This window comes from Lethenteron reissneri, chromosome 36 (assembly GCF_015708825.2).
Source record: "Lethenteron reissneri isolate LAM-NWPU_2019-01 chromosome 36, ASM1570882v1, whole genome shotgun sequence".
Classification (NCBI taxonomy): domain Eukaryota; kingdom Metazoa; phylum Chordata; class Hyperoartia; order Petromyzontiformes; family Petromyzontidae; genus Lethenteron; species Lethenteron reissneri.
Window position 1 is genome coordinate 6509220 of NC_083814.1, and position 14956 is coordinate 6524175.

Consider the following 14956-nt stretch of genomic DNA (forward strand, 5'->3'; position numbering starts at 1 on the left):
GTGACTGCAGGGATCCATCTTCTTGGTTCTTTCGGTAAAGTCACGTAGAACGTGACTTTACCGAAAGAACCAAGAAGTTGTAGAATGTCATTTATTCAAAGCAATACCTGTCATTTTTTTCAGGAGGGGACCTTCATTGGGGGTGTTGGGCCAATTCCTGTTATGAGCTGTAAACTATAGCTTTTGCGTTACACGAGCAATGTGCTGTCATACGACCAGATCGCCCAGCACGCGTCAGATCTAGTCAGACCTCGGAAGCCAAGCAACTCTGAGCCTAAATATTGATTCTGAGAAGCAACTGGGCCCTCCGGCATGCGCAAACTCAACGGAATCGTCAATAACATCGCCTTAATGATGAAAAAAATACATCAAATCCGATGTTTCAGGCAATGGCCCTTCTTTCAAAGCCATTAATGGTCACCGCGTGCACGGACACGTCATAACCGGGCTGTGTGGCCACGCAGTTGGCAGCAGGGGGAAGTGCAGCAAATCCCATTGTTGTTCTAGATTTGAAGCTTTCGTGACTGCAAGGATTCATATTCTTAGGTTTTTTCGGTAAAGTCAGGTAGGTAAAAAATTGAAATTAATAAAAGTAAAATAAAATACAAATATTTTTATTTTACTTTTATTAATTAAAATGTTTCCCCCATTGTTGTGCTGTACTATGCGCCAACATTTAAGCTTCCCACCTTCGCAATCCGCACCGACCAGCAATGATGAAGTATGGTTAAACAATACCCATGATGCACACGGTGTTGGGTGAGTCCCTCATCCAGCAGTGGATTCAAAAATGTATTCCCGACGCTCGGCCGTCGATATTTCATGCCCAAGCTCACACTCACGTTTTCTGAACGATTTGAATGTTATCTCAATCCATCGTATGTTTTTGAATGCACGAGTTACACTATGCAAAAGGCAAACATTTCGAATTTTTTTTTTAATGTCCAATGGGGGTTGAATGACCGCGGGCGCTGCCAGTACGTCACGCGCTGGACAGTGAACGACTTTCATGAAAGCAAATAAGTAAAATGGTAAAACTATTAATAACGTGCAAATTTTCACGAAAAGTCAAGGCGACAATTTCCAGTCGTGATTCAGAAGGCGCAGAGCCCTGCTCAGGGTTCCTCGTGCGATCGATGAAACGAATGAAGAGCCTGCAACTGTCGCTTCAAAGTGATGGCGGATTTGATGCTCCTTCCTGCTCGTTGCGTACGTGGAAGCAATTCTAAACTAAAACTAAACTTTTTTTATTTTACCAGGTGAGGCTCACCAAGCTATATACAGCTCTTTTTCAGAAGCGACCCAGCCACAAATGATAGCTCAACGAAGTGGCTTTTCACGTGGAAATGTATAGCAGCCAAATAACTCTAAACGCATGTTTCTAAAATGTGGAGGGAAAAACCGGACCACGGGAAAAGAGACACGCAAATTCCAAATATGCAGGCATGAAGGGTCGGGATCGAACCCACGACCACAAAACGAATGGAGCAGCCATAGAGAAAGGGCAATCTGCCAGGACAGTCTTGGGTCCCCGAGGGGCCAGCGAGCGAGTTGAGGGATGAGGTCATTAGTGCCCTGGGGTAGGGGCAGGAGGACCTCGGGCTCTGATTTACAGGAGACGGCCAGGTAAAGTGGAAGGCCATGGTTTGGAGCACGATCACAAAGAACGGCGGATCGTGAAACTGAATCCGTACACCGATAGGGAGCCAGTGTAGTCATTTGTGGTGCGGCGGATTGTTTTGTACAACCTTGGCCAATACCCAAGATGGCGCGTGACAGATTGTTTTGGAGTTCATATTTCACTTTTTTTTGGCCGATCCCGGCACGAGAGTGGAGTTACTACAGTGGTCGAGCCAATGGCTGATAACCCTGCAAGCCGCGGTGTTTGCCATGGCTGGAGTCGGCAATGGACGCAGCATGTGCCAGAAGGCCCTAAAGATTGTTGTTATTACACGGCTTGATTAAGCGGAGTACGTGATCATTCCATTGCTAAAGTGGGATCGACTGTGACACCATCAATTTTGAGGTGGAGGTAACACATAGTAAATTATTATTTGCTCAATATTACAGTTTTTTCGATTAGATTAAAAAGACTATCTTATAAATATATACACGTACTGTATATTTAAATGTATATGATTAATACAAATAAGGCAATGGCTCTTCATGGTTTAATGTGCTATGAAGAATGGCCATTGCCATAAGTGTCATCGACTAAATATATTATTTTAAGGCAGTGTTCTTGACAAGTGTGTTGGATTTTCTGTTGTTAAGTGTGCAACCACTGCAAACACAGCACCACCAGATAATGTTCAATGGCAAAATAGTGAAAGTAATATACAGCAATTTGGTTGCAAACCTATGTTTGTCAAACTGTACGTAGTTTGAGTTGTTGCACATGCACAGCCCTTTATCCATCCACTACCGGATGCGGGAATCCGCATGCCGTGTGGCCATGGTGGCAATTTGACCATACTACTTCCACACACTGCTCAACTTGGGTTGGTGAAGACGGGGAGCACGGACGTGGAAGCATGGAAGTACGATAGAACGACGTGTTTTGCTTCACTGCCAACTGATGAACACCACGAAACGCTGCACAACATGTGCCCATGTAATCCCAATTGTAATCCCAATTCTATTCACAATTATAATCCCAATGACTCAAATGTGAATATACATCACAATCAACGCTCCCCACTGGAGGGGAAGGTGACAGCCTCCACAAGGCCCACGATGGTGAGATGTGTACTCCCTCGCCTGGTATACAGGAGGTCATGGGTACGATCCCGACCCTGACGCCTGCTGTATATTTGGAGTTTGCACGTTCTCCCTGTGTTTGCGTGGATTTTTTTTCGGGTCCTCCAGTTTTTCCCTCCATATTAATAAAAAACATGCGTTTAGAGTATTTGGATGCTGTAAATTTCCACACGATAAGCCACTTCGTTGTGGTTATCATTTGTGGCCAGTTCGCTTCTGAAAAAGTGCTACATTGCTCAGTGGGCCTTACCTGGTAAAATAAAAAGTTGAGTAATTTTTAGTTTCGTTTTAAGTGAGAATTCACGATGAATGACATCGATCAACGATGTCCTGGGTCTCCAAAGCAACAACTCAATTGCCCCCTGCTGGCAGACTTATTCCTCAGGTCACTCTTATAAACGAGCCTCTCCTGAGCTCATGAGTTCTCAGCTGATTAAACAAAGTAAACTTGAACTTTATACAAGCAAACACTACCTAGGCCCAACCCTGCTTTGTTTATGAGATCGGTTGAGAATGGGGCAAATTCCGGGTGATTTGGTTGTCGGCTAACACACGTACACATTCCCGAAGCACTCTACGTGGGGTGTGTATGTATGTCTCAGCAAAGGTTATTATCAACAGACACTGGGTGAGAAGTGTTATAACAGATTAAGAAAATCACATTCTGTTACAATGAATCATCACTTCGACGATTGAAATTTGAAAATATGAGATCATCAACCTAGAGTCAGGGCTTGGTTATGTTTCAACCATAAAAGACACCTGTAAAAAGGTAAGGCAATAATAAAATGCAACTTCTCAAGCAAATAACTCAGCAGGCTGCATTTGAACTTGGCCAGTCAGCACAAATATGACGGTGCTGTAGATGTAAACGGACATGAATGGCTGACTATTAAACATGACTAACAAAGTCCAGATGTAGCGTCAATAAACAACATTCTGCCACATCACAGCAGGTGCAGCTATACCAACACGACCTCGGATTGGTCGACACAAGCTCCCAACTACAACAGCCACCATTTGTCCCAGGGGGGGGGGGGGGGGGGCTCATGTCTGGTTCAGATGTTCGTCACCAATATTAACCGTGAGCGTGAATCGAACGCGTGTCGCTGGATTCGTTTCGTAGCGCAGCACGCTAACCACTACACTACTGCTCCGGATACGTGGACACAGACACACACACGGGCGTTTCTAGTTTATTATATTTGTATGTTAGTAGACCTTCTTTCGCACCATATGTAACCAACCGTGCTAATCGGAGGTAGAAGGATGCCAGATGTGGGGCTATTTTACAAGATAAATCTGTGCTGTGTGAGCACAGACAAACAAACATTCTGTATTACAGAGAACAGGTGCATGGTCCTTAAGGAATATTGCACATCGAACAAAGACGGTCACTGCACCGCACGCTTTCAGATGCACTTCTGCGGCCGTCTGGAATGCTCTTCCTTCCGAAATTAGGAACCCACTTTTGAATAATCTAGATTGAAAACTCTTTTCTTTAGAACTGCTGTGTGTTGAATTTGTTCTCCTTTCCCCTCATCTCCGCTTAATATGGTTGGCTACAACATACAGTACATACATACAACAACTCAGATGTTTATTGATCGCCTTAAGCGATGTTAACACTCGTGCCAAATCACACATGGGAAATAGCGGTGCTAGGCAAACTGGCTAAAACTTTAACGCGGCTTTATCTAGGCAAACATCACCCAAACATGACCGTCTGGAGGATATGTAAAGACAGCACATGGAATCGTTGGACCAATATACCAACCATGGCCTAGCTTTGTATGTATGTTTACTGGGTAGGCACCCCATCTGCACCAACCTGCAAATGACCAATGTGGTAAAGTATGGTCAAACATGACTGATGCAGTCAGTCACGGTGGAATCACTTTTGCAGAATTTATAGGCGATGTTGGAATTCCACAAAAAATTCTGAAAACTACGTAAATCGGGCCCCCCTCATTACAAAAATAATATTTCCCCAATAAGACGAGTTCACCGAAAGGTTGAGATCTTCCATTTCTCTCAGTGATGCTACAAAAATACGTATTTATTCTAGATTTGAAGCTTTCGTGACTGCAAGGATTCATACTCTTAGTTCTTTCGGTAAAGTCACGTCGGTAAAAAATGAAATTAAAATTAATAAAAAAACAAAATCACGTTTCGGAGGCAACACAAGTCTCCGTCATCAGGTGGGACCGTCACAGCCAGATTTGCTGCATCAAGTGAAATTTTATTTATTTTTTCTTATCATTACGAAGCTTTGTTTATCCAACAAAGCCTCACCCCACGTCTCAAGACTTTTTCAGGAGTGTTCTGCCAGGTTTTCACAGCAGAGGGCAATGTTGCTGCCTGTAATCCCAATTTATTAATGTGCAAGCATTTTGTCCTTTGCATGGGGATATTTGGCCAATATCATTTACATAATATGTTTATTTATCTCATGGAGGAAACCCATATAGAAGGGGAAACGTACAAAAAGGTGCCACGTGCTTAAGGAAAAATTATATTTACTTGACACACAATAAACACCCCAGATCGGTATTGAACCTACACGATTGTTGCTGCGAGGCGCGAGTGTTACCACTGTATTCATATTCTTAGGTTTTTTCGGTAAAGTCACGTAGGTAAAAAATTTAAATTAATAAAAGTAAAATAAAAATAAAATTAAAATCACGACGTTTCGGCGGCAACACAAGCTTCCGTCTTCAGGTGGAACCGTCACAGCACGATAGCTGTATCAAGTGAGAGAAATTCCAAGAAAACCGTCCTTGTATATTTTGGTTGAGGGTGGGTCGTGATTTTTATTTTATTTGTATTTTATTAATTAAAATTTTAATTTTTTACCTACATGACTTTACCGGAAAAAACCTAAGAATATGAATCCTTGCAGTCACGAAAGCTTCAAATCTAGAATTAAGTGTTACCACTGTGCCACCCCTGACTGCCCAACGCCGAACAAGATAAACCGCATTCTACATTGTAATGGACAAATGCTTAACCTGTCACAGCAGTAGCCACCATTGTGATGACGGGTAGACTCTTCACAAGATCCCCACAGTTAAACTGTCAATCAAAGAATCTTGGGGTTTTTTTCTTTCATAAATGTAAAACAGTAATTTATTTCAAAGGCAAAAACTTTCAGGCTCGTTTGTCCAGTTTGTGTGAAATTAAATATTTTGCGTTGCCCACAAACTATACGACAGTAATGTCAGTCGGATGATTGCAGAACGCTGTTTCGTAAATGATCTCTACTCGCCAGAAATACAAATCGCCTTATTTTGTCACGATAATTTAGAAACTTGTCCGTACAATGCTAGGAATATATGCAAAAAGGATAGCATTGTTACAGATACCCCGTACTACGTACTCTACTGCATTGTTTGTATTGTGCTAATAGTCCCGACTCCAAGCCAGCCTGGCAGCATTCCATAAAACAGAGCGAAAAAGTCAAGCCCTATTCTAAGGTTTTTTCGGTAAAGTCACGTAGGTAAAAAAATTAAAATTAATGAAAGTAAAATAATTATAAAAATAAAAATCACGACGTTTCGGAGGCAACACAAGCTTCCGTCTTCAGGTGGAACCGTCACAGCCACGACAGCTGTATCAAGTAAATGAGAGATTACAAGAGATACCACTCCGTATATATATAATGGTTGAGGGGGGGGGGGAAGTCAAGCCCTCACTCACGTCAAGTTACATGTATTTGCATTACAACGAGATGCTGTGTGGTTTGTGCTGGGGAAGGGCGGTTGTTGGCAACCATCGGTGGCAAGTGATAGCTGAACCTGTGTTTGCGGCCTCTTATTTTACGAACCTGAACTGACCACCAGTGGCACTGAAGTGTGGTCAGACAAACCCTCATCAACAATATGGCATGGCGAGGCTTTCATCCGGAAGTGGATTAACTAAGGGCTGTAAAAATAATCATGATTTTGATTACAAGTGTATCGCTGCATGGCTGCAAACGAAATAATGCATCTTGACACTTGAAAATCAATGCAAGAAAAACGTTGGCTACCAATCAGATGTGTCGTTCAAGTGTGCAGAGCTTACGGTAACCAATGCAGTACAGTAGATGTGTTGCACAATTATGTGGTCTATTTTTTTTACTATTTCTGAAATCTGGCCCAGATTCAAAATTCACCAATGCGTTTTCTCGCCCCCCCCCCCCCCATGTACTCCACTGAAATGTTGAAGAACCCACCGAGGCAAAAATGTATTAATATATCAACAAAAAATACTGCATTACAGTTAATTGTCATTAAACAATAATAATAAAATTGATTATGATGGCTCAACGAATTGGCGGCTTATAATGTAGAGATTGAGAGCTGCCGCATACTCCAAATGCATGTTGTTGATTCTCCACGTGGAGGGGAAAATGTCGTGAAGATGGCCGGACGTGGTTGGTGACCACCCACCTCCTCGTGTGTGCCGTGGCCGCCTCCCTCCCCACCCAGCCCCTCCCCACCCAGCCCCATCCAGCCCCTCCCCACCCAGCCCCAGAAATCCCACCCCCCACCGAGCCCCACCCTCCCCACCCAGCCCCTCCCCACCCTCCCCTCCCTACCCAGCCCCACCCCTCCCATTGTTGGATGCACGACGGACGGACGGACACAATAATCCCCTGTGGGCTGGTGTAACCAGGAGGTTCCTACCAGTATTACCAGAGCATGTTTGTTTTGCATGTTCACCACACATGTTCTGTGTGTGTGGTTAACGCAGACTTGATTCCTTGCAAAAGGCATCTCATTTGGTGTTTGAACATCTTAACACCTGTTTTATTGCCAGAAAGGGTAAAGCTTATTCTTATTTTTCATAATTTGTAACGTTATTTATTGAAGGACCCACCTGCCTCGTATTCGCATTGCGGCTCTTGAAATCGGCTATTTTTGTTTATCGAATGCGAAAAAAATTCCCTTCTTGTAATTCTGATTGGCGACTCCTGGTCTAGCAACAAGCCGATTAACAAAAGACAGTGTCAACATCAACACAAATATAATCGATAGTAATAATGGCCAAGTGCCACAAGTTATTTTTATGTACATAAACCATCTACGGAATGTGTATTGGAAGAGCAGTTGGGGCAAGCAAGATAATGTGACTAAAACTATTTACAGCGGCAATATCGGAAGATTTTTTCTTGAGAATAGATTGGTGAAATCAAAAAAGGCGTAAGCAAATAAAACATTAGCCGGGGCTCAGATTTGCTGATCATCATACGAGTGGAAATTAACGACAGGAAATCATGCACGTCAACCCATTATCAGCGCCTACTTTATTTCAGACCAATTCAGATCTTATTGGTCACCCCGTGCCCTATGAATCTCAACGTTCAACATACAAAGGCCCATCACAAGGGAGAAACACAAACAAATAGACAATGTTTGTTTTGCCCGTATTGAAACGGCTGTACACCGTATGGACCTGAAAACTCAATTTCTCTGTGCAAGAATACGGGGAAACCCGTACGGGTTGACAGGTATGGGAAATGTACGAGGGGGGGGGGGGGGGGGCACTCATCCAGGGCCTACATCCAGGCTCAAGGCTGCTTGGCTTTACAGGCCCCATGGGATCAGGAACATTCCAGGCGATTTGGTTATCCCACGTGTTTTATATATAAATCAACAAGGCGGCAGTGTTTGACGATAGCAGTGGTGAAGTAATACTACTGGTTTCGATTTAAAGCTTTCGTGACTGCAGGGATTCATCTTCTTGGTTCTTTCGGTAAAGTCACGTGACTTTACCGAAAAGAACCAAGAAGATAATACTGCTGATGTTGGCCAATCCGTTTCAAAAGAGAAGTTCATATATTATCAGAGTTGGTATGCATGTTCAGCACAAGTACTGTGTGTGGTTAACGCAGACTTGGATTCCTCGCAAAAGGCATCCATTTGGTGTTTGGACGTCTTAACACCATCACCTGTTTTATTGCCAGAAACAGTAATCCCTTATTCTTATTTTTCACAAGTAATACTATTGTGATTCAGTACTACATCTGCTTGTTTTAAACCACTGCCAAAGCAGATCGGGTTTCATTTGAACGTTACTGTACGTGCATCGACGAATCAAAAAGACTGCTTAATAAAAACACGTTTGTTTTTTAAAACATTTTGTTCAAGCTATTTTGGTACACATACAATCATTCACAAGGTAGCCGTGCCATAGAGTTGAATACAAATACCGGGTTTGTGACATAACACGCGCTCACATTCTTAATACCACATAGCACACACACACACACGTGAGACTGGTGACGAACACGTCTGGCGAACATCGAAATACTAAACTATCATCCTAGACGGGAAACAAAGTTCAGGACTATGCTCGGGACACGAAACGCAACGGGAAGATTAGTTCCCCTTGTCTGAAACATTGCAAATAGTAATGGCAGACGATAGCATATGGAAGTAAGAAACCCCGGTCTAAACATTCTTACATTACGGATTCTAGATTTGACGTTTTCGTGACTGCAAGGATTCATACTCTTCGGTTTTTTCGGTAAAGTCACGTAGGTAAGAAAATATATAAAATCACGACGTTTCGGGCGCAACACAAGCATCCTTCTTCAGATGGGGACAACTTAGCGAAAGCACACCGCTTAAGTGTATCTATTTAAAACTTTTTACCTACGTGACTTTACCGAAAAAAACAAAGAGTATACCATTACGGATGTTAGCATAACTTAGGCTCTAAGTTCACGAATATGAATCCACTTGGTTCAAAACGTGGGTATTGTTATCATTACCAGTATTCGGCGTGCAGCGAGTAATGGAATCGTTTCGGATGACGGGTCGAGTTTAGTTTGTAATCTCGCATTCGTCTCGAGCGGGGGAATAAAAGGCACCACAAACTGACAAGCGACTTTAAAGGCCCCCTTCGTGTTCATCAAACGGCAACACGAGTGTCGTGTCAACGGATGATTCACAGGACGTTCGGCAGTGATCCACAGTGATGTCCATGCTCAGTCTACCTATACCAGTCCCGTAACGTCGGGCGGGCCGAAGGAGGGAAATGAGACCCTCCGACCCCATGAAACATTCTAAAGAGTCCTCGGGAAAAAAAACAGATGTTTCGGTACACACTGAGTAACAATTGAAGAATGATGTTCGCAGCGTCTCCTCGTTTACACAGGGCACGTGAAAGTGCGTGTACGTGTAGTCAACCGTGTGATACCTGGAGCAGACTGCACGAGACACAAAGGGACAGGTCTCGTACCCCTTTTAAACTCGTTTCTATGAAGCACATTTGCTCACGTCCTGTTCATCACCGTCTCTCTCGTGGCCTCCCCACCGCCACCTTTACCTTCCTCTTGGGAGCTGGGCGAGGACGAGGCAGGCGAGAGATTTCCGCTTCAATCCATGGCGAGTTGTGAGCTCAAGCCCCCTCGTGAAAGTGCGAGGCACCAGGTGCTCTGAGCTCTCACCTCCATCCTCCCTCCTCCACCGGGGGTCTCACATTCCAAAGGTCGCCCCTGCTACGAAACTGGTTCGTCAACTTTCGCAATGAAGTGGCTTATCACAAGACTGCAGTCAGTATGTGTTCTTGTGTGTGTGTGTGTTGATATACACACGCGCACCAGGAGATCACCACACATATATACATACACAGGAGGGCTGTCTGTATGATGGTACAATTTGAACTCAAATAAGCGCCTTGTGCGGTGTTTCAAACATCGCCACTAGGGAGACAAAGGAGGACTGGGCGTGGTACCGGCCACATCACCTGCTTGTGTGCAGTTCTACTTAATTAAATAGACTTTTTAACACGTTCTACTTAATTAAAAATACTTTTTAATAAATGTTTTCTCCTACAACATCAGAGTGCAGCGCCACATTAAATACGCACTACAATGACAATAGTTTCAAGCGCATTTGAAGCATGTTTTATATTTTGGGGGGGGGGGGGGCAGAGCTTTGTGACGTCATATTTGAGGGGGGGTCTGACTTTTTGTGACGCCGTGTGACGAGGGGGGGGAGGGGTCAAAAATCGTCCAAAATCGCGTGACGTCATTTATGGACATTTCCTAAAAAGTCTATTTAATGAAGTAGAACGTGTTGTCGATATTTATTTAAAGTTGCGCATTTTGATGTGACCCCCCACCCCAATAGGTGCGTGACGTCATTTATGGACGACCCCATAGCTCAACGTGAGACGATATATTACGCGTCTAAAAATAAATATATAAAACATAGAAGCAAGCACGCGTAATGACGGCATAGTGATAGATTTTCTAAAGGGCAAGTCTCTCGCAGCAACATTCTAGGTTGACTTGGTCATCGACAAATGTGCTGTGGCTGTTGACGTATTCGATAGCGCCTGCAATCGGATGCATTACTAACAGATGTAGGCGTTTTGCTCTGCCGTCAGCATGTTGTGAATGTCCCAAATGGTTGCACGGTACTGTATTCGCATGGCAATTATACGAAAATAATGCGTTAATGAGCGACTTGTACGTACACGCAAAGCAAGGGTGGCACAGTCTGGTTGTTTTACAATCGGGTTTAATTGTCTTTTTATATTAAACCCGATCATCTGAGATTGGGAGAAATCCTGTTTAATTGGTTCTAATTGCAGAACCGCACTTCGCCAACGTCTCAACGATGGGCTTCGTCCATTCCAAGCTAAGGAACTCACTGGCGCCCACGATTGTGGAGGAGAAGCTCGTGTTCATCAAGACCAACCTGCCCGCCGCATTCTACGACTACCCCGTGCCCGACGGCGCCCCCGAGTACGATAGCAGCACCGACGAGGAAGCAGCCTTGGATCAGAGTTTCGTATTCATTACACCAGGTTTTAATTCCCAGAAATCGGGTTTAATTGTATTAAAGAAAAAACCCGATGCCTGCCGCTGGAAAAATCGGGTTTTTTTCCACCCATGACGCAAAGCCACCGCACGTTCCACTGTTTTCCACCGCGGGCGTTTTGGAATACCCCAAGGGCTTTAAAACCATGGGCAACACAGCCCCCCACGACAGAATGAGAATCCCAATATTTACGTGTTAGGGGCCGTCCATAAATGACGTCATGCGATTTTGAACGATTTTTGACCCCCCCCTCCCTCGTCACACGGCATCACAAAAAGTCAACCCCCCCCCCTCAAATATGATGTCACAAAGCTCTGCCCCCCCAAAACCATATTTCCATTTTGAAAATAAAACATGCTTCAAATCGCTTTCAACTATTGTCATTGTAGTGCGTATTTAATGTGGCGCTGCACCCTGATGCTGTAGGAGAAAACATTTATTTAAAAGTATATTAAATTAAGTAGATCGTGTTGTCTATATTTATTTAAAGTTGCGCATTTTGATGTGACGTCCCATTTCTCAAACCCCCCCTCCTCTCGTCACACATCGTCACAAATGTCTGACCCCCCGCCCAGGTGCGTGACGTCATTTATGGACGGCCCCTTCCCCCCCCTCACACATTTATGTCGAGTTATTGGCGTGGGTCAGAAGGCGACAACAGCAAAACAATTCACGAATTCGATTTTAGTTTTGGGTAACATTTGCCGAGCACAGTCGGCGCAAAAGGCTCAACGCGACAACGTCAATCGACAGCTCGTAACAATGTGCTTGGCTTGCTGTTGTCTAGCGCTGTTTGTTTTCTAGGAGGGTAGGGGCCATCCATTTAGTCGGTACGCAAAACTCTGTCAGAACTTGACCCTCCCCTCCTCCCTGTAGGCACGCGGACTTTTTACACCCCCCCCCTCACCTGTGTACGTACGCTTGACCCCCCCCGCGCCCCCCCCCCGAATCATATAGAACGGCCGATCTTTAATCCACGCAGAAATGATCAAGGATGAATAATATTAACTTATTTAAGCAAACAGTCCACCGCCGGACTGCGTAGACAAATTATTATGGAGGCTTTACCCCCCCCCCCCGCCCCCCCCCGTTTCCTATGCGTACATTGTCAGTAGACTCCCCCATACGCAAGCACACTCATTTGGGTTACTCCCCCCCCATCCCCCCTCCATGCGTACGTACTAAAATAACTCAATGGATGGCCCCGCACGCATTAAATGAAAAGCGCATGCCCAATTAAGCGGAACGCGTCCGATCGTGTCAGCTCACTCACGCAATTGTTAACGTTGTGGGTTTACTCTCCAACACGCCCGTGGGCTGATTGTAGTAACTCAGGGGTCGGGAACCTTTTTGACTGGGAGAGCCATAAAAGCCAAATATTTCTTAATATATTTCATTGAGAGCCATATAGTATGTTTAACGTATAATAAATTAAATATGTCTTACTTTTAATGCGACTTCTGGTGCTGCATGGTTTTGCTGATGGCCTTGTAGTCAGGTTCATACGTGGTGAGGTTGAGCTTCGTGCAGGCGTGACCCGTGAAATTTATCTTCAAAACGAATTTCTGTTTACTTCAAAATGACACAGTATTATTAAGCAACATCACAAGTATTTTAAAATCGGTTCCAAACCGATTTTTTTTTCAACTCAAAATTGTCTGGGAGCCATATGCCGTCACTGGAAGAGCCATATATGGCTCGCGAGCCATAGGTTCCCAACCGCTGTAGTAACTAATTGGCGCGTTCTGTTTACGTACCGAACTTTACTTGCCGTGTCGGGTGGTGGAAGGGTTACGACACATTTATACTGACGCGATCTAACCCAAACACCTTTATTACGAATCAACCAGGTAATGCTACTACTGGACGTCTGTGCAAAAGAGCTTTATAGCTTATCGGCTTTCCTCCAGGAGAGATAAATGTAGCAGCAGCAGCAGAGTTCCAAGTGTCTTATTCTTAGGTTTTTTCGGTAAAGTCACGTAGGTAAAACATCAAAATTAATAAAAATAAAATAAAGATCACGACGTTTCGGAGGCAACACAAGTCTCCGTCATCAGGTGGGACCGTCACAGCCAGATTAGCTGCATCAAGTGAGGCAATGATTCAAGATGTAATCCCTTAAAAGCGAGTTGGTGCACACAATGGATTGCACAGGTGTTATAGGCTGCTGCCGGGCAACATTGGCAGGAGAGGGCAGCGTAGCGACGTCTATTGTTCTTCTTGGTTCTTTCGGTAAAGTCACGTAGAATGGAAATAATAAAATATTACAAATAAAACTGAAAAAAATAATTCTCACGACGTTTCGGCCACAACGCAAGCAGCCGTCCTCAGGTGGAGAACAGGTCTGTCGAGAAGACAGAGTCATTCTACGTGACTTTACCAAAATAACCAAGAAGATGAATGCCTGCAGTCACGAAAGCTTTAAATCGAGATCTAGTATTGTACTATAGTACGACTCTCCCGTGGGACCACATCTATGCTCCCCGCCTTCACCAAGCCACGCCGGACACTATGAAGCATGGTCAGAATCAACCCGATAAGCCGCACGCAGTGAGGAGGGGAGGCGATCATCCAGCAGTGAGTTGTCAAAAGAGCTCTACATGTACACGTGCAGACGCTGTACCTCTGTGGGTGGAGAACCTTTTCTGCCAAGGGCCATTTGGATATTTATAACATCATTCGCGGGCCATACTAAAGAATCAACAACAAAAACTAGCCCGTTATATTTGGTCAAACATTTAATTAACTCACCCATAATGTGATGGCTGGAATTGCTTCTCTTTGGCGAGGCGTGTGATGTTAGCTGGTATTGATGATGTTGCTACTCGCAACTGCTTTTCCACTCATGTATAGTAGTAGCCACAAACTCTACACTACCTCTCAGACCCATTTGGATATGTACATCATCATTCGCGTGCCATACAAAATGATCGACCAAAAAATTAACCCGTTATATTTGGTCCAACATTTAATTAACTCACACCCCTAATGTGATGGCTGGAACTGCTTCTCTTTGGTGAGGCGTGTGATGTTAGCTGGCATTGATGATGTTGCTGCTACTCGCAACTGCTTTTCCAGGTTTTCTCCGAGATTTATTGAATTTCGAGCCCCGCCTGCGGTTGCCTTGGCAGGGCCACAGCGAATTATCTCGCGGGGCCTCACACGGCCCGCGGGCCGGACGTTAGAACGGAGCAGTTACTGCTGATGGCAAACACGAGTTCTCTGTTAATATAATTGTTTTTTTACCCTTTTATCTGGCAACAAAACTGACACCTTTTTTACAAGGAGTCATGTTTGCATTGACCAGAATTTCAAGGACAGTGCATACATTATCAGAATTGTGTTTTTATGTTTGCATTCCGCCTGCAGGTATTGTG

General features: G+C 44.2%; 1 protein-coding gene across 7 annotated transcripts in view; it reads right to left on the reverse strand.

The window, feature by feature from the left end:
* Nucleotides 1–14956, reverse strand: part of LOC133351057 (ephexin-1-like) — a 69477-nt gene that overhangs the window by 43227 nt on the left and 11294 nt on the right. For 4 of the 7 annotated variants that reach the window (XM_061565959.1, XM_061565955.1, XM_061565958.1 and 1 more), the window contains exon 1: nucleotides 9949–10032. The exons of 2 other annotated variants lie outside the window; for them this stretch is intronic. In XM_061565959.1, the coding sequence (XP_061421943.1) occupies nucleotides 9949–10020 (72 nt within the window). In that variant the 5' untranslated portion in view covers nucleotides 10021–10032. Of the gene's footprint in view, nucleotides 1–9948; nucleotides 10033–10077; nucleotides 10260–14956 lie in introns of those variants that run through there. One more of the 7 variants, XM_061565961.1, reaches the window with a different exon arrangement.